The sequence below is a fragment of the Mirounga angustirostris genome, unplaced genomic scaffold, assembly GCF_029215605.1.
Source record: "Mirounga angustirostris isolate CCGP_5_RB_7025 unplaced genomic scaffold, mMirAng1.0.hap1 SCAF_1, whole genome shotgun sequence".
Taxonomy (NCBI): domain Eukaryota; kingdom Metazoa; phylum Chordata; class Mammalia; order Carnivora; family Phocidae; genus Mirounga; species Mirounga angustirostris.
Genome location: NW_026991709.1, coordinates 138,878,639 through 138,904,202, shown reverse-complemented (window position 1 = coordinate 138,904,202; position 25,564 = coordinate 138,878,639). Strand labels below are relative to the sequence as shown.

General features: G+C 39.5%; 1 protein-coding gene across 3 annotated transcripts in view; it reads left to right on the top strand.

The window, feature by feature from the left end:
- The first annotated feature begins 16,600 nt into the window (after positions 1 to 16,600).
- Positions 16,601 to 25,564, top strand: part of TOP2B (DNA topoisomerase II beta) — a 60,252-nt gene continuing 51,288 nt past the window's right edge. For all 3 annotated transcript variants that reach the window (XM_045903900.3, XM_045903899.3, XM_064588738.1), the window contains exon 1: positions 16,601 to 17,308. In XM_045903900.3, the coding sequence (XP_045759856.1) occupies positions 17,246 to 17,308 (63 nt within the window). In that variant the 5' untranslated portion in view covers positions 16,601 to 17,245. The remainder of the gene's footprint in view (positions 17,309 to 25,564) is intronic.

The window sequence follows — 25,564 nt, the reverse complement described above, 5'->3', positions numbered from 1 at the left end:
AAAATCTTAAAAAAAAAAATTCCTTCCAAATCCAGAGTCATAAAGAATTACCCCATGTTTTTGTCTAAGAGTTTTATAGTTTTGACTCTGCCATTTAGGTCTTTGATCCACTTTTTAGTTTATTATTGTATACGGTGTGATGTCATATTATTGTATATGGTCCAGCTTCAGTTTTTTGTATGTGGCTTTCTAGTTGTTCCCATACTATCTATTGACAAGACGATTCTTTCCCTACTGAATAATCTTGGTACCGTCATTTAAAAATCAATTGACTATAGATATAAGGATTTATTTCTGGACTTTCAACTCTATTCCATTGGCCAATAACATTCATACTTAAGCCAGTTCAATACTGTCTTTTTAAAAATTAATTAATGTTTTAATTCCAGTGTAATTAACATACAGTGTCTTGTTAGTTTTAGGAGTACAATATAGTGATTGAACAATTCTATACATTAGTCAGTGCTCATCATGATAAATATACTCTTAATCCCCTTCACCTATTTTGCCCCGCCCCCATCTTCCCTCTGGTAACCACCAGTTTGTTCTTTATATTTAGGAGTGGGGTTTGTTTGTCTCTTTTTTCTTTATTTGTTTTATTTCTTAAATTCCACATATGAGTGAAATTATATGGTTTTTGTCTTCTCTATTTCACTTAGCATTATACCTCTAGATCCATCCATGTTGTTGCAAATAGTAGAATTTCATTCTTTTTTATGGCTGAGTGATATTCCTCTGTGTGTGTGTGTGTGTGTGTGTGTGTGTGTGTGTTTACATACCGTATCTTCTTTATCCATTCATCTATCGAAGATCACTTGGGTTGCTTCCATAATTTGGCTATTGTAAATAATGCTGAATGGCACCAGGATGACTCCATTGGTTAAGTGTCCAACTCTTGATTTCAGCTTAGGTCATGATCTCAGGGTGGTGAGATGGTGCCCCACCCACATGGGCTCTGCACTGGCTGTAGAGCCTGCTTGAGATTCTCTCCCTCTCCCTTTATCCCTCCCCGCTTCTAAAAAATAATAAAATAATGTTGCAGTAAACATAGGGGTGTATATATCTTTTTGAATTAGTGTTATCGTATTCTTGGAGTAAATACCCAGTAGTGGAATTACTGATTCTGTTTTTAATTTTTTGAGGAATCTCCATACTGTTTTCCACAATGACTGTACCAGTTTTCATTCCCACCAATAGTGCTGAGGGTTCACATTATCTTTTTTTTTTTTAAGATTTTTTATTTATTTATTTGACAGAGACAGAGACAGCGAGAGCAGGAACACAAGCAGGGGGAGTGGGAGAGGGAGAAGCAGGCCTCCCGCCGAGCAGGGAGCCCGATGTGGGACTCGATCCCAGGACCCTGGGATCATGACCTGAGCCGAAGGCAGTTGCTTAACCAACTGAGCCACCCAGGTGCCCGAGGGTTCACATTATCTTGATTACTGTTGCTTTGTAGTAACTTTTGCAATTGGAATCGGGGGTCTTACAACTCTTCTATTTCAAGATTATTTTAGCTATTCTCATCCCCTTAAATTTCATATGAATTTTAGATTCAGCTTGTCAATTCATACAAAGAAGTGAGCTAGGGTTCTGCTAAAGATTGCATTGAATCTGTAGATCAATTTGGGGATTATTATCATCTTAACAATATGAAGTCCTCCAACCCATGAACGTGAGATGTCTTTCCATTTATTTAGATCTCATTTAAGGTCCTTCAAAAATGTTTTATAGTGGGACGCCTGGGTGGCTCAGTCAGTTAAGTGTCTGCCATCGGCTGAGCCCATGATCCTGGGGTCCTGGGATGGAATACGGCATCGGGCTCCTTGCTCAGCGGGGAGCCTGCTTCTCCCTCTTCCTGCCACTCCCCCTGCTTGTGCTTGCTCTGTCTCAATCTCTCTCTAACAAATGGGTAAATCAAATCTTAAAAAAAATGTTTTATAGTGTTCAGAGTATAAGTTTGGAAGTTTTGTTCAATTTATTCCAAACTTTATAGGTGTTGATTCTATTATAAATGGAATTGTTTTCTTAATTTCATTTTTGAATCATTCATTTATAGTTTTTTACTTATCAGGGACACAGAGGAAAATTCAACTGTTGTGGTTGCAGGGAAAACTTGGCTGATAGCCTGTGAGTGAGCATTTCTCAAAATGCACTCCTTCCAAAGCATCAAGTGTTCTGTGTCAAATAATTTTGGAAGATGTTTACCTTCTTAAAGCCTTGTGATACCTATAAACATATAGAAGGGTCTGTGAAGTCAGGCAGCACCTTGAAGCTCTAAATCCTGTAAAAAGAAAAGCTCTTTTGTCTATTTTGAAGCTCTTACGTCTATTCACATAAACATGAATGCAAATGATTTTTTTATGATGTGAGAAGATACAGAATTTATGTGGCTGAGGTCTTAAAAGACAAAAGCAAGCTATTTCATAATTTTGCCTAGAGTAATCATTAATGGTTGGTCATGTTATTTGTCGTAAAATGCATTAAGTGCCAGTGAAAATATTTCTTTTTGAATGTGACATTTAACTTCAGCCAGTAAAATCCTGCCCTTTTGTTGAATTTTTTCCCCTTGGATTACATTTTCTAAATAGGTTTCCTACCTAAATGTTAATATCAATACTTGATAATAAGAGTAGGATACTTAAGACTGGAGGAATGGGGCCTTGGGGAACAATTAGATGAATAAGAAGCACACAGTAATTTTAAATTTAAGAAGGTAAGGTATAAAAAAGCAACATAGCCTGAGGAGTTGGACATGCTCTTATTTGATTCTTAGATCCACATGTATTACTTGAGAGATAGTGGACCTAATGGCTTCCCTGAATCTTATTAAAATGGTCTTAATAGCTATATCACTATCAAATGCATAGGATGGTACATACATAACTCAAATGAAAAATGGCTTTGTTTCCTAAAGTAGGAATATAGTATTTATTATTCCATTTTGCATGTATATATATATGTGTATATATATATACACATATATATGTATACATATATATATATAAAATCTTTTTGGATCCTTCCAATTTGGGTCTGATTTGAAGGAAAACTGGAGTTTGAACTCTAGGACCCATAAAAAGCTTTGCTTAAAGAGTGGGTCCAAGCATTCCACTCATCTGAACTATACTCAAAGCTGGCCCCAGTAAAATTTGGAACTGGGACTCTTCTTCCAACTGCTTTCCTTGTAACTCATTCCCTCCCTTTCTCTGAAATAAATACCAGTCTGTCCTGACAAAATCAACTTTCTGGAAAAAGTAATGTGTCAGTCTGTCTGAGCTGCTATAACAAAATTCCAGAGCCTGAGTGAATTATAAACAACAAACATTTATTTCTCACCGTTCTGGAGTCTGGTAAACCCAGGATGACGGCAGTGGCAGATTCGGTGTCCAGTGAAAGCTCTCTTCTGGGTTGCAGACAGCCAGCTTCTTGCTGTGTGCTCACATAGTGGAGGGGGCTAGGGAGCTCTGTCAGACCTCTTTTTTTTTTTTTAATTCTTGTTAATTTCCTTTAGCATCTAGTTTGTTTCTGAGGAAAGTCAATGAACCTTGGCAATCACCACCCAATCTCATTGTCCTTACGGTTATTCTTGTGTTCCATAGTTTCAATTCCCTGATATACTTACTATACCAGTGGATACTGTGAGACAATTTGTATATTGTTTTTCTTCTTTTTTTGTGTGTTTCAAATTTTTATTTAAATTCTAATTAGTTAAGCGGCGCCTGGGTGGCTCAGTTGGGTAAGCATCTGCCTTCAGCGCAGGTCATGATCCCAGGGTACCGGGATCAAGCCCTGCATCAGGCTCCCGGCTCAGTGGGGAGTCTGCCTCTCCCCCAGCTCATGCTCTTTCACTCTCACTCTCGCTCTTATATAAATAAATAAATAAAATCTTTAAATAAATAAATAAATTCTAGTTAGTTAACATATAATGTAATCCTGGTTTCAGGAGTAGAATTTAGTGATTCTATTGTCTTTCTTCTTATCATAAACATACATATTAATATTATAGTTTTGTAGATTGTTCTCCCCTGGTTTGCAACTTCCTCAGGGGCCATATTCAGTTTTTATGAGGGCATTAATTTCACTTCTCCCAAGGCATTAATCTCATTCAGGAGGGCTCCACCCTCTTGGCCTAACCATTTCCCAAAGGCCCCACCTCCTAACACCATCACATTGGACATTAGGATTTCAATATGAATTTTGGGAGGGCACTCACTTTCAAACCATAGCATAATGTAAAATTGGGCCAACAAGCTACCTGTAGCAGTGATGTTCCCAATTTTTCTGTTCCCTCTATGGACTGAAAGGCATTATTTCTAGATAAAGAGATGTTGGAACTTTTGTCATGGAGGCCATGAGAAGGTCTGAGTTCTGTTTTGAATAGGTAATTCTTTCCGAATGTTGCCGGTTTTATTATGTTTGCCTGATGACCAGTTCCATTACACCTCCTCTACTTGGTTCCCAATCACCAACTTTCTGGGAGCGGAAAGTATCAAGCTTGGGTTTTTGATGCTTTCTTGGCTTTATGTCTGATGCTAGGAAGTTGGGGTAGGAGGAGGACAGAGAACAGCTAGCTGCAAGGAGAGTAAGTAGACAGATGGAAAATATCAATAGAATTCAGACCTAACAATAAAGCTTAACTAGGTAGCTGCTAGTCTTTGTTATTACAAACTCCAATTTTTTTTTTGTACTAGAAATAACAATTCTCCAAACATATCTGTTGACATGAAAATAGAATTACAGCAAGTTACTAGGGGCTCTGGTATCGATTTTTTTTTCTTTTATTCTTGACTTTCTTGCAATTTAGGTTTATTAGCAAACGATTTTGTGACTTGTCTTAAGCTGATGATTAAAATTTAACATAAAAAAAATCAGTAAAGGAATAGAACAAGGGAATTCAGGAATGAGAACAAATCAATTCAACAAAAATTTCCCTGGTCCATGGGGTGGTCTTTAAGGAATAGGGAAAATGTAGGTGGCTTTTTCTGAGGAGAAGTGAAATGAACGGTCAGCTCATTCAGGGCCCAAACAGCCCTAATGCTAAGATATTTCTTTGGTGGGGACTCAAGGCTCAACTCTCACCAGTGGAAAAAGAAGTTGGATGATGAGATTAGGTGAAACTATAAGTTTCCCAGAATCATGACTATCCCCCATGACTTTGAAGAGGACGCTTTAATAAAAGGGTAAGATACCAAAATAACTTTTTAAACAGCAAGGGCATTTTTGACATTGCCAAAGCCAAGCACAAAATGGATCTAGTCACAGGTCTTTCTCCTAATTGTGATACAAGGATATTTTATTTTTTTGATCCTTACTGGCAAATAATGGATGCTCTCATTCAATGCTGTTGAAAGAAGTCTGGCTGCATTCATTCTTTCAGACGCCAACAGTGTAGGCAAAATATGAAATGTTTAGTATCAAGTTACAGAAAAGAAAGTTCCCTAAAGCTGTGAAAGGGAGAATGTAACTCATTGGTCATATTTCTCAAATTACTACTCTTACATTTGAATAATGGTAAGAGTCAAATCCTAGAAATATTTAGCTACAAGGGGGAATTGAATCCAAATTCCTTACATTTTACAGATGAAGAAACTAGAGACCCAGGGAAATTACGCTTCAGAACAAATGATGTAACGAATAAAACCTGTAAAAGTGACGCCAGGGCCTCCAAAACAGCTGTGAAGAACATCGTTTGAGATCAGTCCCTGGAGACGATTGAACAAACAAGAAATGTGAAAAAGTGAAAGTGGGAGAGAGCTTAATTAAAAAAGCAAGAATGTGGTAGTGTGTTAAATTCCTGCGAGAAATTCAAAACCAAGGAACTGGCCAAACACTTCAGGCTTTGGCTCTTCTGTATTATCAGATCTCCATAAGTAGGTGAAGCAATCGTTACATGGTTGTCAGAGGCCCTCTGGGAAGGGTCAGCTCAGCTATCAGGGAGATTACTTCACCACCAGTAACTGAAGAAAGCAGGGAATTTATGGATGAAGTGTTCAGAGAGACAGATTTTTAAAATGACAACCCATAAATGGTGGTTGCCTGGACGTAATATTAGAATCACTGGGATTTTTTTTTTTTTTTTTCTGTTCTTAGAACTCTACTAGCAATCACTCTTGATTCATCACGTTATTCTCCATCAGGTTATTTATCAGAAGGGAACTTCTCATTCTACAGATAAGAAAATTAAGAACAAAATAGAAGCAGAGAATCAACAGTAACACGTCCTCTGTTAAGCTTCCAAAGCCTTGATTCATTGTTTAACCAGAGGTCCCATAATCCTCAATAAGGGGGGAATTTCAAGGCCAACACTGTGAAGGAGTCATTACTTATTAGTAAGAGGGAGACAATAATAACCCTGACCCATTTTATCTCATTTTTCTAGGAATGAAAGAATGTACTGTAGTATAGGAGACAAGTTATTACAATTTCCAAGACAGGGTCTCTAAAACCCTTTTCTGTAAGAATGAGCTAATACTAATAATATTAGAGCAAACAGAATAGGAAACTCCAAATGGGATCATGACACTCCACAGCTTAAAACCCCTTCAGTGTTTAAACATCCATGGACTTTTTAGGGCCAAAGATAAAAATCCCTAACATGTACTAATAGACCCTGCTTGATCTGACCCTGGCCATAGTCTGCTCGCACTTCCTCAACTCTACTTCGATCCATCCTACCTGACGGTTTCACACATGCTATTGCTAGGCTCAACCTCCTTTCTTGGGAAAACCTTCCCTACTCCCCACCCTCATGATGTTTTCCCCCACTAATCACAGTTATTTAAGCAACATGCTTAATGTCCTTCATAGAGGCATGCTCTATGCCTCCTGTTTACTCCTGTATCTCTAGCACCTGGTGTCCCAGCTGGCACATAGTAGGTGCTCAAATAATTGTGGAATGAAAGGCGATAACAGCTGATTTAAATATTTGACACAGGGCGCCTGGGTGGCTCAGTCAGTTAAGCCTCTGCCTTCGGCTCAGGTCATGATCCTGGAGTCCCGGAATCGAGTCCCGCATCGGGCTCCCTGCTCAGCAGGGGGGTGGGGGGTGTCTGCTTCTCCCTCTGACCCTCTTCCCTCTTGTGCTCTCTGTCTCTCATTCTCTCTCTCTCAAATAAATAAATAAAATCTTTAAAAAAATAAATACTTGATATAAAGTAAATACTCAATATTAACAGCTATGTTAATTTTGAATTTGTTTTACTTTCCTTCTGTTGCTTCATTTGCCTTGTTATCAGTTGTTTGGTGTTACAAGATGTCGACCCAGCACTGGGGAGGAAATCTGGAGTACAGGGGACTAACAGTGTGCTACCATATGCAACAGGAGCTTGATACACATCTGTGCTCGTTGACAATGATGATGGCAAAGCGGCCTGGCTCAGAAAGATCTAGAACCCCGACTTTGGGCCTCCTACCGATATAAACTAGGTTAGCTCTTATTAACTATGGTGATGCTATATTAGCTATCTGTTTAAAAATTCCTGAAGTTTTCTTAGTTTAAGTGTTTATCACAAATGACTTACTCTGCTATGGACAACTTTAGAAAGCAGAAAAGTTTTTAACTTTCTGTCAAAAGAAGCTGAAGAATGTTTATCGGAAATAAGGTATTTTTAATATCTAGTCTCAACAAATAGTGATATTCACTGTTCTGACTATCTCCTTTAGAGTGGGCCCTAAAACAACCTCCTGGGTAGTAAAATTATAGTAGGATTGGGAAGGAGATTAAAATCACAAACTCTGGAGGAGACAAAATTGGGTTCATACCTTTACGACTTACAGCAGCATGATATATCATCCTTGGACATATCAACCTTCCTAGCCTCCATTTGCTCATCTGTAAAATGTGGTTTATAATAAGCAATACCAACGTTTGGTGAATCCATCTGACATTGTTGAAAATAACAACATAAATATCCTTCTCTACCAGTGTTTCTCGACAGTGGTAGGAAGGAAGGATTTTGTCTTCCAGGGGATAAAATGTCTGGAGACATTTTTGTTCCAGTGGGGGTGGGTGGGTGGATGGGTTGGGGAGAGGTGGGATGCTACTGGCTTCTAATGGGTAGAGACCAGGAATGCTGGTAAACATCTCAAAATGCATATGACAGGTCTTCAAAGGATTATCAAAAAGTCAATAGTATTCCTGGCTGAGTGCCTGTTTATAATGAGGCTGCAAAACCCTGTTTATAGTGAAATGGTTAAATAATCAGGACAGTCATTAAAAGAATGAGATGATCTAGGGACAGACATAGAAAGATTGTCAGGAGATATAGTTAAAGTAAGTAAAGCAACTCGCAGAGTTGTATTTATAATATAATGCCATTAATAACTGACCTCTCTTCTGTGTGCCTGTGTGGGTTTCCACATACATATAAAAGATCTGGAAGGACACATACCAGCTTGTTAATCAGTGACATTTATGGGGGAAAAGACATGTTGAGGACTGTTTGCCTTTCTTAATCGACACACTTTTTAATGGATTTTTACAACCAGAAGGTATTACATTTATAATTTCGATAATTTTTATTTTTTTATATTTTAAAAATATTTTGTCAGAGAGAGAGAGCACACAAGCAGGGAGAGTGGCAGGCAGAGGGAGAAGCAGGCCCCTCACTGAGCAAGGAGCCCGATGCAGGACTCAAATCCAGGACTCTGAGATCATAACCTGAGCTGAACGCAGACACTTAACCCACTGAACCACCCCAGCACCCCTAATTTTGATAACTTTTTAAAAGAATTCCAAGCTCATGCAGGTCTCGTGAGATCTAATGCAAGTAGATAATGCAAGTGATATGTTGGCCAAGTGCCAACATACAGTAAGTACCAAAAAATAATAGTTACAGTTGTTGTTTTGTTATTAGAAAAAGTCTATATTTCTTTTTTCTTGAAAATTGAGGGAGTTAGTTCAGGAAGTGAAGGTATACAGGTAAGTATAGTAATTAGGGAATTTCATTAATGATTTTGTAGAACTTCAGATGTGGCAGTGTTTGTTTTTTTTAAATTATGTAAGTTTCATTTTGTGCTTATTGAAAGAACTCTTCAATCTTATGCATTTTGTGCACATAGAAAAGGGAAAACACTCATGAAATAAATAAGGCTATCCCTATCACTTCACATTCAGAGTACAGATCTTCTAATCACTGATGACCTCAGAGGCATTGATTTGGTCTTTCCACACACGTTTCCTTTCTTGTCTCACGTTTCCTTTCTTGTTGAGTGTTCGTGATACAGCGTTTTTTTAAAGTAAATTTTCAAATCAAAGCATAATATCCATATAGAAAAGTGTACAGCTGGATGAATTTTCAAAATGAACAGAATCCTGTATTCACCACCTAGTTCAAAGAATAGATATTACCAGCACCCAGAGTCCTCCTCCCACAGGTAACCACATCCTGGCTTCTAGCATCATAGATTAGTTTTGCTTGTTTCTAAACTTCATAGCAAGGGAATCACACAGTACGTAGTCTTTTCTGTTTGACCTCTTTAACTTTACATTATATTGGAGAAATTCCTACATATTAGGTATAGCAGATCACTCATTTTCATTGCTAAACAGTAGTTCATTGTATGCATATACAATGTAGCCATTCTATCGTTGATGGACATTTGGATTTTCTAGTTTGAGGGTACTACAATGAACAGTGTTGCTCTGTACATTCTTATATATGTCTTTGGTATATATAAGTATGAATTTCTATCTGGACGTAACTAGGAGCAGACTTTTTGGTTCATTATTCGTGAGTGCTTAGCTTTAGCAGCAGCTACTAAACAGTGTTCTAAGGTGGTTTTTTACTAAGCTACGTATTACCAGCAGTATATGAGCTTTTCTGTTGCTCCACATCCTCACCAACAGTTGGTATTTTACTTTTAGCTATTCGGGTGGGATAGAACTCATTTTTAAATTTTAAGTACCTTACTAGAGCCTATTGCTCCCTTTTTAAAAAAAAAAAAAAAAGTATATGTTTTTGAGTGTATGTATTTGTTTTGGTGGAAAGCTATTCACCAAATTTTAATAGTAATTATTTGGGTGGTGGAACAATGGGTCATTTTTTTTCTTTGCTTTATATTTATTTCTACTTTTTAAATTTGTAAAAATAAACGTGTTGTGATAACAGAAATAATATAAAAAGTGGCAGTATTTCCCAAAGTCTTTTCATTAAAACATAAATTCCAAGAGTGCTAATAGAGATTCCTGAAGATAGTTTCAAGGCTAAGTATGACTTGTTCACTGCAAGATTGCTCAGACTTAAAAATGCTAACGTGTTTTCTGAATACCATACACATGTGTACTGTTATAATAGTGTGCATGGTCTCTGGGACTTAAAATTTCCAAAATACCCTTTTCTACCTCAGGGAACTGAGGTACTAACAAACTTTATTTGCAAAATGTTAAAATGGGAGGTCCAAAAATGTGACACATAAAAACAGATCACAATAAAGCAAATAATCCTTATAGCAGGAAGTGTCCACAAACAAGTCTTCCCTGTGTGACTGAACACTTTGAGAATTTTTATGCTGCTTTCAGTGAATTTGAAGTTATCCAAAATATCAATCCAAGAGTCTAGTTCCATGGTACTTTTCTGTTTTTCCTCCTGTATTGGAAAGTTAGCTACTTTGAGTGTTATGATTATCACTCAAAGTAGCTAACTTTATGGGTTATGGGTTTAGATTATAAGGTTTAAAATCCTATAGATAGAGGTCACAGGACCCACAGCATCTTTGGCCTCAGGTTTTCTTTGATGATGGATCCTTCGGACTCCAAAAACCAACTTATTTTTTTTTTTAAGATTTATTTATTTATTTGTGAGAGAGAGAATGAGAGAGAGCACATGAGAGGGGGGAGGGTCAGAGGGAGAAGCAGGCTCCTCGCTGAGCAGGGAGCCCGATGCGGGACTCGATCCCGGGACTCCAGGATCATGACCTGAGCTGAAGGCAGTTGCTTAACCAACTGAGCCACCCAGGCACCCCAAACCAACTTATTTTATAACAAGGTAAGACAAAGCAGATTCAGGCTGGTTTCAAAGAGAACTTCTATTTGGTCGTGCAAATTGCAGATACTTGTCACCATAGTCCAACAATAAAATTTATCAACCAAAGGGTTTTACTGAGGGCCAGAATTATTCACCAGTATTGCCAAGTTCCTAACACATTGCCAGATATGCTATGTTGCCAAGTGTGTTAGCCAACTTGGGAGCATTACAAAAGTGTGTGGTTCGGAGTAAGAGACTTGGGTTTGAATTTCAGTTCCACCACTGACTCCGTTCGGTGACTTTCTATGACATTTAGTTTCCTTGACTATGAAATAAGAATGAGAATACCTCTCTCTTAGGTTGTTGACAATTAATTAAGCTTACATGTGTGACAGTGTCTGCCCTGTACCAAAGATAGCAGGGTTCTCAATGAATGGGGTTTCCTTCTTTGATGAAATGAAGTGTAAGCATAGGCAATACAGCTGATCTACTTCCATAGCCAAAATGTATTTATCTCTCCAGTTTCACACAATTGGAAATTCACACAATTTCACACATTTGTTATCGCTCTGTCTTCCCCCACCCCCACTTCTTTCTCCTGGTACCATAACCTCTTCTTTCTCTCCTCACACCATTCTGTTTTTCATTCTCCAAAAGGAACAATGCTTCAACCAATTCTTGATAATGTTAACGATAAAGTTTAAGGTACTTTACCCTGTTATTCAAGCAAGAACACTTGAAAAAGCAAAAGACTTAAGGAACGTGACCATGTTTTAGGGCCATCCTTGATGGTGATGTTTTGCTTTGCGGAACTTCTGGCTATGCCTCAAACTGATTCTTTGAGTAATTATTGAACACCTACTACATGCTAGGTAGTTTCTAAGCTTGGCTAGCACTGTGTAGTAGACCCTTTTACTGAACAGGCTGGTTTTCTCAAAGACTATTTTAACTAGAAATCTCTTTTTTGAAGAGTCAGCATTCTTGGGCCTTCTTCTAGTTCTTTCCACATTCAGACAGCACTCTCAAAGCAAAGAAGAAAACTAACAGACAAAGATATCAGTGACATAAGATATCTGGGCTAATCTGTGCTTAAGTATTTTGGAAATAGGTAACAATTGCATTTTTACTGTTAATTGGTACACTAAGATCTTTTCAAAGTTCTGAATTTTAGTTATCACCTTAGATAACTTGCAGGTACCTCTTTTATTCTATTTCAGAAACCCCTCTAACTTGTAGGTTTTATATCTTAGATTCTTCTGGTGTAGATATTCCTTATACTTCCTGGGTTCCCCTCACCCATGACCATTAAGTTTTTAAATATACTACAGAATGAAAACAACTTGGCAACTCTAGCCTTAGAGTTCCCAGCTCTTCTGAAACGGAAACAGGTGAGTTAGGAAAGCCACTTTTATCTTCTTTCTTTAGATCTGAGTCTTATAAACCTACTGAATAACTGAATCAGATGCCTCTGGGCAACCAGATTTTAAATGCAACTTAGCAATACACATTTGCTAGGATCATATAATATTCTGTTGGTGAAGATTATGTGAGTGATAGCATCTAATGTCCTCTAAAGCAAGGTTTTCTTAGACTAAAATGCTTCTTTGAAAGACCCAATATTTTCAAATTCCTTTTAAAGGCCAAGAACAGCCTTTTTAATTAAGGCACATGCTAATTATATTTTCCATATTATATAATTCAGTAGAGTAGTTAAGAGCCTTGAATTATTGCTGACCTATATCATGTAAAATAACTGAAAATGTCCCTTCTGTCTGTATAAGTAATTAGAGACCTCACCGGAGGATCAGCATAGCTTACTTGGCCAAAACCAATCAAAACAAACTCCTCCAAACCAAAAAAAAGTCAAACAAAACAAACATCCCATACTTATTATAGGGAGAAATTGGAGAATTTTAGCCTTTATCTGTCTTCCCAGTGGTGATAATACTCAGGAATGTGGTGATCACTGATATCTTCATCCATCCATAAACATTACCGTTGGTCCTTAGGTACCTTTTATTTATTTATTTATTTATTTTAAGATTTGAGAGAGAGAGAGAGAAAATGAGCAGGAGGGGCAGGAGAGAGAGAATCTCAAGCAGACTCCCCATTTAGCACAGAGCCCAACACAGGGCTCAATCTCACAACCCTGAGATCATGACCTGAGCAGAAACCAGGAGTCCAACACTTAACTGATTGCCACCCAGGCACCCCTTAAGTACCATTTTAAAAGTAAAAATATAAAATATTTGGAGCAATCAAATACTTCTGAAAATCAGTTAATAATCTATTATATTTACTATAGAAATGTTGAAATCCTAAAAGCTGCATTGATGGTAGCTTCCTTCTTTACCTTAAGTTCACTTCTAAGGAAATACAACACATTAAATTACATTTACAACATTTAGTACCTGACAATATTACCTGGACAACCATTTTTTGGGTTTACTGTAGGCCAGATATGAATTTTTCTTGTTCTCTGCCTAGCTACTTTGTATATATAAAGGATCCATAAAAACCAATACAGTGCGAGATGCCTGGGTGGCTCAGTTAGTTAAGAATCTGCCTTTGGCTCAGGTCATGATCCCGGGGGTTGCAGGGATTGAGCCCCACATTGTCAGGCTCCCTGCTCAGTGGGAGAATCTGCTTCTCCCTCTCCCTCTGTGGGTCCCCATCTCATGCTCCCTATCTCTATCTTGAGCTTGCGTGTGTGCGCTCTCTCTCAAATAAAATCTTTAAAAAGAAAAAAACTAATATAATGAGATGGAGAGGTCAACTTGCAGATATTGAATCTTCAATTCAAACATTAACTTACTTAAATGTTTAATAGATTAAAGATTCGTCCCCCAACCTCCTAACTGAATCTCAGTGTTGGAACAATACATGATTTAAATGGAAACTCTTTTGAAATTTTGCCAGGTATCTAGAAGTATAGTTTTGAATTACAATCTTCTTAATTTATTTATTGATTAAATTACGTGCTGTGTATAATGTGCAATGATAGGTGTGACTCATCAGGTAAACTGTAAATTAAATAGCAAATGAATAAATATCAAATTGCTTTTGACTTAAAAGATTAGCTCAAAACTTTGTAACACAAGGTGTGAACTCAAGGCAGAGACCACATCTTCATTGCATTTTTGTATTCCCAGGTCCTGAGTACCTAACACACAGTAGACATTTAATAAATACATATTTTTTTATTGCCATCATAGGGAAACATAAAATCTAAAAATAAAAATTCTTAAGTAGTTAGGATAAGCTCCCATGGAAGCTACTCAAAAAGCTTGGTTAAAGACCTTTATTTTTACAGTTTATAGAACTGACTTTGATTTCTACAATCTTTTATTTTGGCTGGTGTTTGCTATGGGATGGAAATTAAGTCTTTAAATGTAATATGCGCATATGAATAACATAGTATTCCAAACAAGACAAACCTGATATAGAAGATTTTTAATGTGGCAATTATTGCTATAATTACTCTGTATATAAATGAAGAGTATTTGACAAAGCCCTAGATGGGAAAGCTGTGCTCAAGTTGGGCATAGCCAATTTTATTATAAAGATAATAAATGTTAAGTCTGTTGCACACAGTTAAAAAAATGAAACAAAACAGTTCTTCAAGAGCTGAGATACTTTTGATCTAGATACTTTCTCCCATTCCTCATGAATTTGTGCCTTAAGCTGTTGATTTGCATGTATATTCAACTACTTTATTTGTGTTTCTTTTCGGTAAGTCAGTATTTTCATAATAAAATAAGTTACATTTACTACAGTGTCTTCACACTTAGAAGGCAAAGGCTCAGTGGTTTACATATGAGGCAAGTGAAAAGATAAACATGAAGTTCCATTAATTAACCTGAGTTTTGAATATATTGTTTTAGTCATTCAAAATCTGAGGCTGAAAAGCTTTGAAAACTGAAGTTTGAAAAAGGAGACGGTTATATATTTTATAGCTTGGCTTCTATTAATGCATATATCTTTACAAAAAAACCCTCACAACCTTTAAAATTACTTATCCCTTTCAAACTTATAAAATATATGTACTTTGAAGTGTAAAGTCACAGTGAGCACAAGAGCAAAAACTCTCATTTTAACAAGGCACAGACAGGCTCAGGGAAGTCAAATAACAAGGCACAAATACTTAGTTGGTCAGGTTCTGAGCACAGATTAGCCGTGGTCTGCCTGATTTACAAGCTTGCACCTCAAGTTCAAGGTAAAGAAAGGCTTCACTGTTCTAAACCAAAGTCCCAAATATGCCAGAATTACATGGCCACTAGAGAGCTAATTAAGAAAAACTGTTTAAATTATTTCCATGTTTCAGAGTTCTCCACCTCCCTGGACTCAGCAGGCAGTTAAAATATGTGACCTGAGACATTTTTGTTTTCCCTTGAGAGGAAATGCACAGTTGGAAGAGAAGTTCACAAAAACACCTTTTCCACAAAGCAGCAATACGGCTTTTATCTTTTTAAAAAGCTCTCTTGTCACAGCCATTTGGTGGCAATTCATGCCTTCAAGTCCTCATTTTAGTGATAGTTAACTCCCTTTTCGTCCGTCTCACAAGCCAGCTGATAAATGACTTGAAATCGGGGGCCCTGTTTTGATTTTGAACCCATTGCAGAGCCTGGCACAGAGTGGCAGAGTGTGCATCCAATCAATACTTGTTGAATGGAATTACACTGAAAAGCACGGTGAGCTAAAGCCTCTTCCATCTGCCAAAGACTTTGGTGCGGCTCTATGGGCAATTTTCTTTCTTAGAAAGCTTTAACGTGAATGAAATTATTCCTTAGTGGGCATTAGAAAATTCCACTGAAAGCAGTTTAAAAAATTAAACATGCCCTCGTAGAGGTAGCTGGACAGATGAGAACGAAGAGTGACAGTGGCAAATCCGCATTGTTCAGAGAAGAGAGAAAGGTCAACAAAGAGTCGAAACGGAACCCTCAGCCCACCCTGCATTCTTTCCCTGGAACGTTCTCTGTGCATCCCTTATCATTCAAATTCTTTAAATGCAGTTTCCCTGAAACTGACCGTATCCCATTGAGGGTGAGGGGAGGACAGGAGAGGGAGGGAATGAGATGGAGGAGGGGAAGGTCTGGGCAGAGGATTCTTTCGACAGCAGCGTCCACTTGGAGCCTTGGGGAGGCCGGGGTCACGGGGCCCTCCTTGCACCAGTGATCTACAACGTCTTGCCTGCGGTTTACAACCGCTCTTTAAAAATACTTTCCCTTTGGGACTGCCCTCAGCTTCTTCCTGCCACCCCCCTTCTCCCCCTCCTCCCCCCACAGCGGCCCCAGGCAAAGAAATGCCTCGGCTTCGCCGGCAGGTCTTAGAGTAAACAGCACGCTCGGAGGATTACAATCGACCCGAGGCCAATTCGACCCTTTCCTTTTGCCGCCCTCGAATGACCCTTGACAGCAGCCCCTGCTCTCCCCTCAAATGGAAACCCGACAGACACACACACAAACAAAAAACCCCAAGTCTTCCCTTCGGTTGCTACCCGCAATGACGTTTCCCCCTCGGGTCCCGCCCCTCCGGGGGCTTGGAATTTTGGGATTGGCCGAGGGGTTGCGGCGGAAAGGCCCCGATTGGGCGCCGAAGCGCTGACTGACAGCGGGGCGGCCGCCGCGCCCTCCTTCCCTCCCGCCCTCCCTGGTGTGCGAATGTGTGTGTGCGGTGTTATGCCGGACAAGAGGGAGGCGACCGCGGCGGCGGTGGCTCTGTTTATTGTCCCTCTCGGTGTGTGGATGTGAGGAAGTCGGGGGTGCAGCGCGGCCGACGAAGGCGGCCTTTGAGGCGGCGGCAGCGGCGGCAGCGGCGACTCCGGCAACCCGAGCGGCCGGCCTTAGCGGAGTGTGAGGAAGGACAAGGCGCCTTTGCGTCCCCGCCACGTCTGGACGCCCCGGGCTCTCCGGCTGCGCTCGCCGCGCGCCCCTCCGGGCCTCGGCCCGGCTTGCTGCGGCGCCCGCGGGCGGGCGAGGAGGAAGCACCGCGGCTCAGGCGCCGCCGGCCGCCTGCTTCCTTCTCCACCTCTTCCTCGGCGGCTGCCCTAGGCCCAGGCGACGCGGCCGCCGCGCCTCGAGTTTGAGGGCGCCGGGCGGCGCGGCCTCCTCGGCAGGCTCGGCCGGGCGTCCGTCCCGGGTCTCGGCGATGGGGCGCGGGGGGCGGCGCCGCTAGGAGCACGGCGAGCGGAGCGGTCGGTGCGGAGCAGAGGGGCCCGGCGGCCGGCAGGGAGGCGGGAGCGGCGGCCGCGGCCTCGGGGCCTGTGAGCGGAGGCACCCGCCATGGCCAAGGCGGGCGGCGGCGGCGGCGCGGGAGCCGGCGGCAACGGGGCACTGACCTGGGTGGTGAGTGGCGGACGACGGGGCGGGGGGGCGGGGGTCCCGGGCGCCGCATTGTTCCCGGCCCGCGGCAGCGGTGGAATCCGCCGGGCCGTCCCGGGGGGGGGTGGGGGGGGAGGGAAAAGAGAGGGAAATCCGGCGCCCCGAGCGGGCGCCCCGTCGGGGCTTCTGCCCGCAGAATCCCCCGCTCCCCGCCCCTTTTCTTTCTTTACCTCTACGAAGGCTCCGGCTGCGGGAGCATAATGTGCCCTCGAAACTTAGGAGGACAAACCGAGAACCTGACATGAAGCCCTCGCTTCATCTTTTTTCCTCTTTCTCAGAGTCTTCCGGGGCAGTCGGGCATAAGATGATGGGTATTGGCAGTAAGGCTTGTGTGTTTCTGTAGGTCAGCACTTTTATCTAAATGTGGCTTAAGAAAATTACGGAGAAAGGTGTGTGTGTGTGTGTATTGTAAATGCAAATGAAACCACTTCTGATGCTCTAACCTCTTAAAGAAGAAAGGATTTGGTGGGGAATTAGTCTAAGGCAATTTACACTTCAGAGTCTCATACGATTGAAAGCACATTCGGAATAGGCTGTTTCACAGCAGTTAATATACTGTAGATCGTCCATCTGTCAGGGTGGGATTATTAAAAGAAGCGTTCACCTGCGTCAGCATCGCAGGTGAAACGGGGTGGGGGCCGAATGGAGAGCGCTGGAGAGGTGAGTGAAGTGCTTAGTCCTGGAGTTCAAGGATTTCGGTACTCTGTTCCTGCTGGGAGGTGGTAGAGGAGGGAAGACCTAGAGAGATCCGATTCCCACGGCCGATCGATAATTCACCAGCATTTCACTTGCTCAGCATAGAGTTCAGAGCAGGGTCATTTCCTACACAAAAAAGCCCAGCTCAGCCAACCGACTTGGCTTCCAGGAGAAACATTTAAGAAGCGTTACATTTAGCAGGGACTTTCGATGGATCCTCCCTTTTTTCAGAACACCGGAGGAAACTTTCATACTGACATTTTTATTACTAATTCTTCATTTTCTCTTTGCTTGGGCAAGGTTTAGGGGAGTTGAGTAGCAGTTCTGCTATATTAACAAGTCCTTGTAAAAAAGCATGTTACTGACAGCAGGAAAACATTTTAACCATTTATGTTTGGGTGCCAAGGTGCTTTGCAAAATAACTTGCCAGGCTCTTAATTGTTGAATTTTCTGAATTTTGTATGTTACTCCAATAATGTAGTGTGAACAGACCAGAGCCGGGAGAGAGAAAATGCCAGATTATAAATTAGTGGTCCATGTGGGCCATTCCCGGAGGGGGGGAAGGCATCAATGCAAGATAATGATTTTTAAAAATGGGCGGCCCTTATCCCTGTTTTAGTAAAATCAAACAACTTCTGAAAGTTGAGTTAGCCAGATGGTTCTCATTCACTTTGGAAGTGCTGAGGCCTGATTTGTGTTTCTGAGGACCTCTGATTCTGTAATGGTAAACATTTTGCTCCAAGATTGAATTGGTTGGCATTTGACATTTGATAGCAGTATTTGAATTTACTGTTATCTAACTTTGTAGGTAAATGACCACTTTTTCTTTCAAGCTCAGTAGGCAACTCATTTACATAAAAAATTCATGAAACTTAGAGGGTCTCATTCAGTATCAGAAAAATTCAGTTGATAATTGACTTATTTATTAAAGGTTTTTTTCATTATAAAATGAATATGGGAAATACAGTAGAGTAAAAATCACTTATTCTTTTATTTACAGATTCTATCCTCTTGTTGAATTAGAAGTTTATAAAAAGATAATCACTCCATTAAGTCTACTTTATGATTTGATTTTTGCTTTAAATTTGTCAGGTTATATGAGCATCTTTATGTCCTTAATATACATTATTGATCATAGACTACTCTAATTTTATGGGAGGCAATATAGTGAAGTGGTTATGAGCATGGACTTTTATGTCAGATTGATGTAGATTCAGATCCTTTCTCCAACACATATTGCAAAAGGGGCCTCACCTTTCAAAGCCTGTTTTCTCATCTATAAAATAAGGTTGCATTGAGAATTAAATAAGATAACATATGTAGCCAGTGCTGGGGTTAGTAAATGTTTTTTGTTGGTGGTGGCGAAGTTCAAGAAATGTACATTCAGAATAACGAAGTTGGCTTTTACATGAAGTGCTTTTAAACCAGGGTGAAAGCAAATTATTCCTTTGAAAGAATTCAGGGATTTGTTTCAGTGGTCATCTATTTCTGCAGAGGGGTAACTTTGCCTGCTTGTTGAAACTGGTGTTATGTTGCCACCTGCTTGTGGGTAACAGGAAGAAATAAAAATGGAAATAGTCTCTGATACCATTCTTTTGAGAGGGGGATGGGTAATGCCATGTGTTGCTGGTATTAACTTCTGTTGGGATGCTTGCCAGCATGTAGTAGTAACATTGTCACGGCATGAAAGTTTACATTTTAATACCTGAAACCACAAAGCAAAGTGGTTTAAGATTGACATTAACTTCTCCTTTTAATAATGTATTTGGTTTGTGTTTGATTTGCAGCATCTTAAGCAGATTTTTAAAAATCTTAAAAAAAAAAATGAAAAATATAGTAAACTATTTTGAGTTAACATTGACAACAGCTATGAAGGCTTCCTGAACCAAACAGAGTTTATTGAGTTAACTTTTAGTTGGTAAAGCTTTGATTGGTAGACCCTGTAGTCTATTTCATTAAGTCATTTATAATTTTTAAGTGGTTGTAAAAATTTCTGTGGAAGTACTAGAATATAGTTAATCACTATGTGAATATTGATCTTTTTTCTAGAATACTCTAATTTGGTAGATTAAAAGATATTATAATTAAAAATATTAAGCATATAAAAAAGTGGTGGCCAGAATAACATAAGAAGCCTTCCTCCGTTTATCACATTTCAACAATTACCAACTCAAGGTCACCCACTTCACCTATAAATATTTAAGTATTTATCTCTAAAACATAAGATTCTTTAAAAAATAAAACCACAATTAACATTGTAGTTTTTTAAAAAGTAAGTCAATGGAATATAAAACATACTTTACTGTATATTTCTAATTCAAAACATAATTGTATATTTAAATATTGTTTAAAGATTTGTATTAAGAACCTTGCTTTAGTGGCTCATTATTGTAAGTCTGAACTCCTCAACTAGACTTTCAAGCCAATTCATTCATAAACTATGTGCCCTCTCAATTGAAATTTATTTTGTATAGTCTTCATAGCTAAATTTATCTCTTCACTGTCCCTTGAACATCATGGTTGTGTGTGTGTGTTTTTAAGATTTTTATTTATTTGAGAGATTGAGGCAGAAAGAGGTAAGAGCGCGAGAGTGGGGAGGAGAGGGAGAAGAGCTAAGAGCACGAGAGTGGGGAGGCTGAGCAGGGAGCCTGATGTGGGGCTCAAGTGAGCCACCTCGGCGCCCCCCTCATGGTTGTTTTTGTCACGTTGCTATGCATGCTTACCTTCCGTCAATAATGCCTCTTTCTCTTCTCTTTGCCGGTCTAAATCTTAATTACTCTTCAAGGCTAGCTCAGTCTCACCAAAGTTTCATCCTCCAGTTTACGCTCATCTTTTTCTGTTACCCTTATGGGTCAAAAAACATAAATGTCTTTTTATGTAACTTTCATGCATGATAATTTTGTCTTAACAATTAGATTATAAACTCCTAAAGCCAGAGACCACGTATTGTACCTACTTGTATCCTTATACTGTTTAGAAAAGAGCTGGATTCATAATCCAACCTCAGTTATCTTAACAGATTGGATAACTGACATACTAACTTCCTGAAAAGTCTGTCATTATTTTTTTAAAGATTTATTTATTCATTTGAAAGAGAGAGGGAGAGAGAGAGAGGCAGGGGGAGGTAGGTAGGGGCAAAGGAGAGAGAATCCTCAGGCAGACTCCCCCCTGAGCACAGAGCCCATTGTGGGTTTGTGCGGGTTCTATCCTAGGACAAAGGTGCCCCCAAAAGTCTATCATTATTAAGACAAGTGATCAGGTAGCAGTGTTCTTTAGATACATTCTCAAGTAACAATAGCAGTACTTCGCAACTGTAATTATAATTGGTACTAACTTTTCTGAATGGAAGTGAGTGTTCACTTGTAGTTTTAGATCTGTTAATTCCTTAGGTCTCAGTAGTTACATTTTACCAAGGACATTAAAAAAAATAAGCCTCTTTCTGAGTTTTTTAAAAATAGGACCCCCTTTAGAGAAAAGGTGAGATCAGTATAATTATTTTCACTTGCAGAGAAGGAAACCGGTTTAGAGATTAGGTAACTGTTAATCACCTGGCTAAGGCAGAGATGGGATTGAAACCAGGTTTATCTTTTTAGCCATGATTTATATAGCCCCCAGTCCCCCACTTTAAAAACATTGAAAGCCAAAAAACCTGAGGTGCCTGGATGGCTCAGTAAATTAAGCCTCTGACTCTTGGTTTTAGTGCAGGTGATGACCTCTGGGTCATGAGATCTGTTCTCAGTAGGCAGTCTGGTGGAGATTCCCTCTCCCTTTCCATCTCACTTTACCCCTCCCCCGTTTGCGCCTGCACATGTGCGCAGTCTCTCTCAAATAAATCTTTAAAAAAAAAACAAAACAAAACCAAAAAACCTCATCGTTTATACCTGGTGTGACAAGATTACAAAAAAGCCTTCTGGGATATACTTGTATCTCTTTGTAATAACCTTTCTTTTACTTTCACACAAAAAGCTAGGAAATATCCTTTTCAGGGTATATGTATCTTGTTTAACAACGCTTTTTTAAGATTATGGGCTATGAAATCAGATCACGTGGTTTCATAATTCAGCTTCTTCAAGTACTAGCTTTGTTAGCTTTGGGAAAACACTTCTTCAGACTTCCATTTCCTCATCTGTAGAAAGGGAATCATGATAGTGATGTCTGCTTTATGGAGCTTTTATGAGGGATTGATTGAGATTATCCATATACTTCCCATAATGCTGCCACATAATAAGCCCTCAAGTGGGTACACACCCATGTGTCTTTTTTTCAAATCATTTGAAAAGAACTTTCCTATCTTTTGCCTCAGAGTGAGTTTTTTTTTTTAAATGTGAAATCACCACAATAAGCCAACATTCATCACCACACAGTTATAATTTTTTTCTTGTGATGACTTTTATTTATTCTCCTAGCAACTTTTAAATATACAGTGCAGTATTGTTAACCATAGTCACCATGCTGTACATTACATTCCCAGGACTTCTTATTTTATAACTGGAAGTTTGTACCTATTGATCACCTTCAACCGTGTTGCTCCCTCTAGCCCCGAATTCAGGGTTTTTGTTTTGTTTTTAGAGTCCACGTATAAGTAAGATCATACAGGATTTGTCTTTCTCTCTTTGACTTATTTCATTTAGCATAATGCTCTCAAGGTTCACTCATGTCGCAAATGGCAAAAAGTTCCTTCTTTTTTTATGATGATATTCCTGTGTGTGTGTGTGTGTGTGTGTATACTACATTTTCTTTACCCATTTATCACTGGGTACTTAGGTTGCTTGTGTGTCTTGGCTCTTGTAAATAATGCTACAGTGAACATGGGGATGTGTATATCTTTCCAAATAAGTGTTTTTGTTTTCTTTGGATAAATGCCCAGAAATGGAATTGCTGGATCATGTGGTAATTCTGTTTATAATTTTTTTGAGGAAACTCCATACTGTTTTCCATAGTGGCTACACCAATTTACATTCCTACCAACAGTGCACGAGGGGTTCCTTTTTTCCACATTCTTGTCAACACTTGTTATTTCTTGTCCTTTTGATAATAGCCATCCTGACAAGTGTGAGGTAGTATCTTATTGTGGTTTTGATTTGCATTTCCCTCATGATTAGTGATGTTTCATGTCTTTTCGTGTGCCTTTTGGCCATCTGTATGTCTTCTTTGGAAAAATGTTTATTCAGATCCTCTGCCCGTTTTTTAATCTGATTTTTTCTTGCTATTGAGTTGTTGGAGTTCTTTATATATTTTGGGTATTAACCCCTTATCAGATTTATCATTTGCAAATATTTTCTCCTATTCAGTGGGTGCCTTTTCGTTTTTGTTTGTGGTTTCCTTTGCAGTGCAGAAGCTTTTTAGTGTGATGTAGTCTTATTTATTTTTGCTTTTGTTGCCTTTGCTTTTCGTGTCAGTTTCAAAAAAAAAAATCATTGTCAAGACCTACATCAAGGAGCTTCTGTACAAGTCTTTAATTCATTTTGAGTTAATTTTTCTGTATAGGTAAGGTAGGGGTCCAATTTCATTGATGCATGTGTCTGTCCAGTTGTGGCTGTGCCAGCACCACTTATTTATTGAAGAGACTGTCGTTTCCCCATTTTATATTATTGGCTCTTTTATCATAAATTAATTGACCACATATGTGTGGGTTTATTTCTGGGCTCTCTGTTCTGTTCAGTTGGTCTTTTTTATGCCAGTACTGTACTGTTTTGATTACTGTGGCTTTTAATATAGTTTGAAACTGGTGACTGGGATACCTCTAGCTCTTTTCTTTTTCAAGATTGCTTTGGCTATTTAGGGCCTTTGTGGTTCCATACAAATTTTAAGATGGTTTTATTTCTGTGAAAAATGCTGTTGGAATTTTGATAGGGATAAGGACTTTTATTTTTTACTTTTTATTTATTTTTTTAAGACAGAGTGAGAGTGGGGAGGGGCAGAGGGAGAAGGAGAGAATCTTAAGCAGGCTCCATGCTCAGTGCAGAGCCTATTGCTGGGCTCAATCTCATGACCCTGAGATGATGACCTGAGCCAAAATCAAGCATTGGACACTCAACCAACTGAGCCACCCAGGCTCCCCTGTAGTAGGGACTTTTAAACAATATTAATTATTCCAGTCCATGGGCATGGAATGCCTTTCCATTATTTCTGTCTTCAGTTTCTTTTCATCAGTGTCTTAGTTTTCAGTGTATGGGTCTTTCACCTCCCTGGCTAAATTTATTCCTAAGTATTCTTTTTGGTTCAGTTGTAAATGGGATTGTTAATTCCTCTTTCTGATAGTTTATTATTGTACAGAAACACAACAGTTATGTGTATTGATTTTGTATTCTGTGACTTTACTGGATTGGTTTGTTTTAATAGTTCTTTGTGGAGTCCTTAGGTTTTTATTTTACATGTCATCTGCAAATAATGACAATTTTATTTCTTGCTTTCCAATTTGGATGCCTTTTAGAGAAAGTGTACTTTTTATTTTCACAGTGGACATTTAAACATTCCTTATGATCTTAAGTATCCCTCACCTTCCGTCTCTTTCCTTGTTCCTTGGTGCGGGAGGGCATTTCTTGAAGAGCATAGACGGAAGACAAAGTGTTGGTTTTGTTTTCATTAATGGTGGATAGATAGCCTGGCCCTCTCTATTGTTACATGGTTGAAATATGAGTGAAAGGAACATCAAAGCATGGCTGACTTGAGGGAGTTTCAGAAGGGGAGGAGATGAAACAAAAGGGTAATGTGAAGTCTGAGAGGGTCGTTTATAGAAGATAGGAGAAGAGGCTTGTTGCCAAGGTTTTGCTAGTGCCACTCTTGTTGGCTTGGTGATGGTGAGATTTCTGTGCCGATTATGTGAATGAGTGGCTCAGTTCCTTTTTAGCACCAACTGGCAAACCATCTCCTTTCCCCTCTTTGGCAGCAGTTCATTCTCTCACAGAAAAACAGGAACTGGGTGATTGCCCCAAATTGCTATATCTCACGTGACAATTCTGCATGGAAGAATCTTTTTTTTCTTTTCTTGACAGGATGGTCTTGGTACATATTCAATCTGAAATAAAAAATTTGTTTTATGGGGCGCCTGGGTGGCTCAGTCATTAAGAGTCTGCCTTCAGCTCAGGTCATGATCCCAGGGTCTGGGGATAGAGCCCCGCATCGGGCTCCCTGCTCAAGCGGGAAGCCTGCTTCTCCCTCTCCCACTCCCCCTGCTGTGTTCCCTCTCTCAACTGTCTCTGTCAAATAAATAAATAAAATCTTAAAAAAAATTTTTTTTTGTTTTATTGCAATGTTTTTCTTTTTCTGGTGGTTGAGAAGTACTTTTTTTTTTTGAGAAGTATTCTTTTTTTTTTTTTTTAAAGATTTTATTTATTTATTTGAGAGAGAGAGAGAATGAGAGACAGAGAGCATGAGAGGGAGGAGGGCCAGAGGGAGAAGCAGACTCCCTGCCAAGCAGGGAGCCCGATGCAGGACTCGATCCCGGGACTCCAGGATCATGACCTGAGCCGAAGGCAGTCGCTTAACCAACTGAGCCACCCAGGCACCCGAGAAGTATTCTTG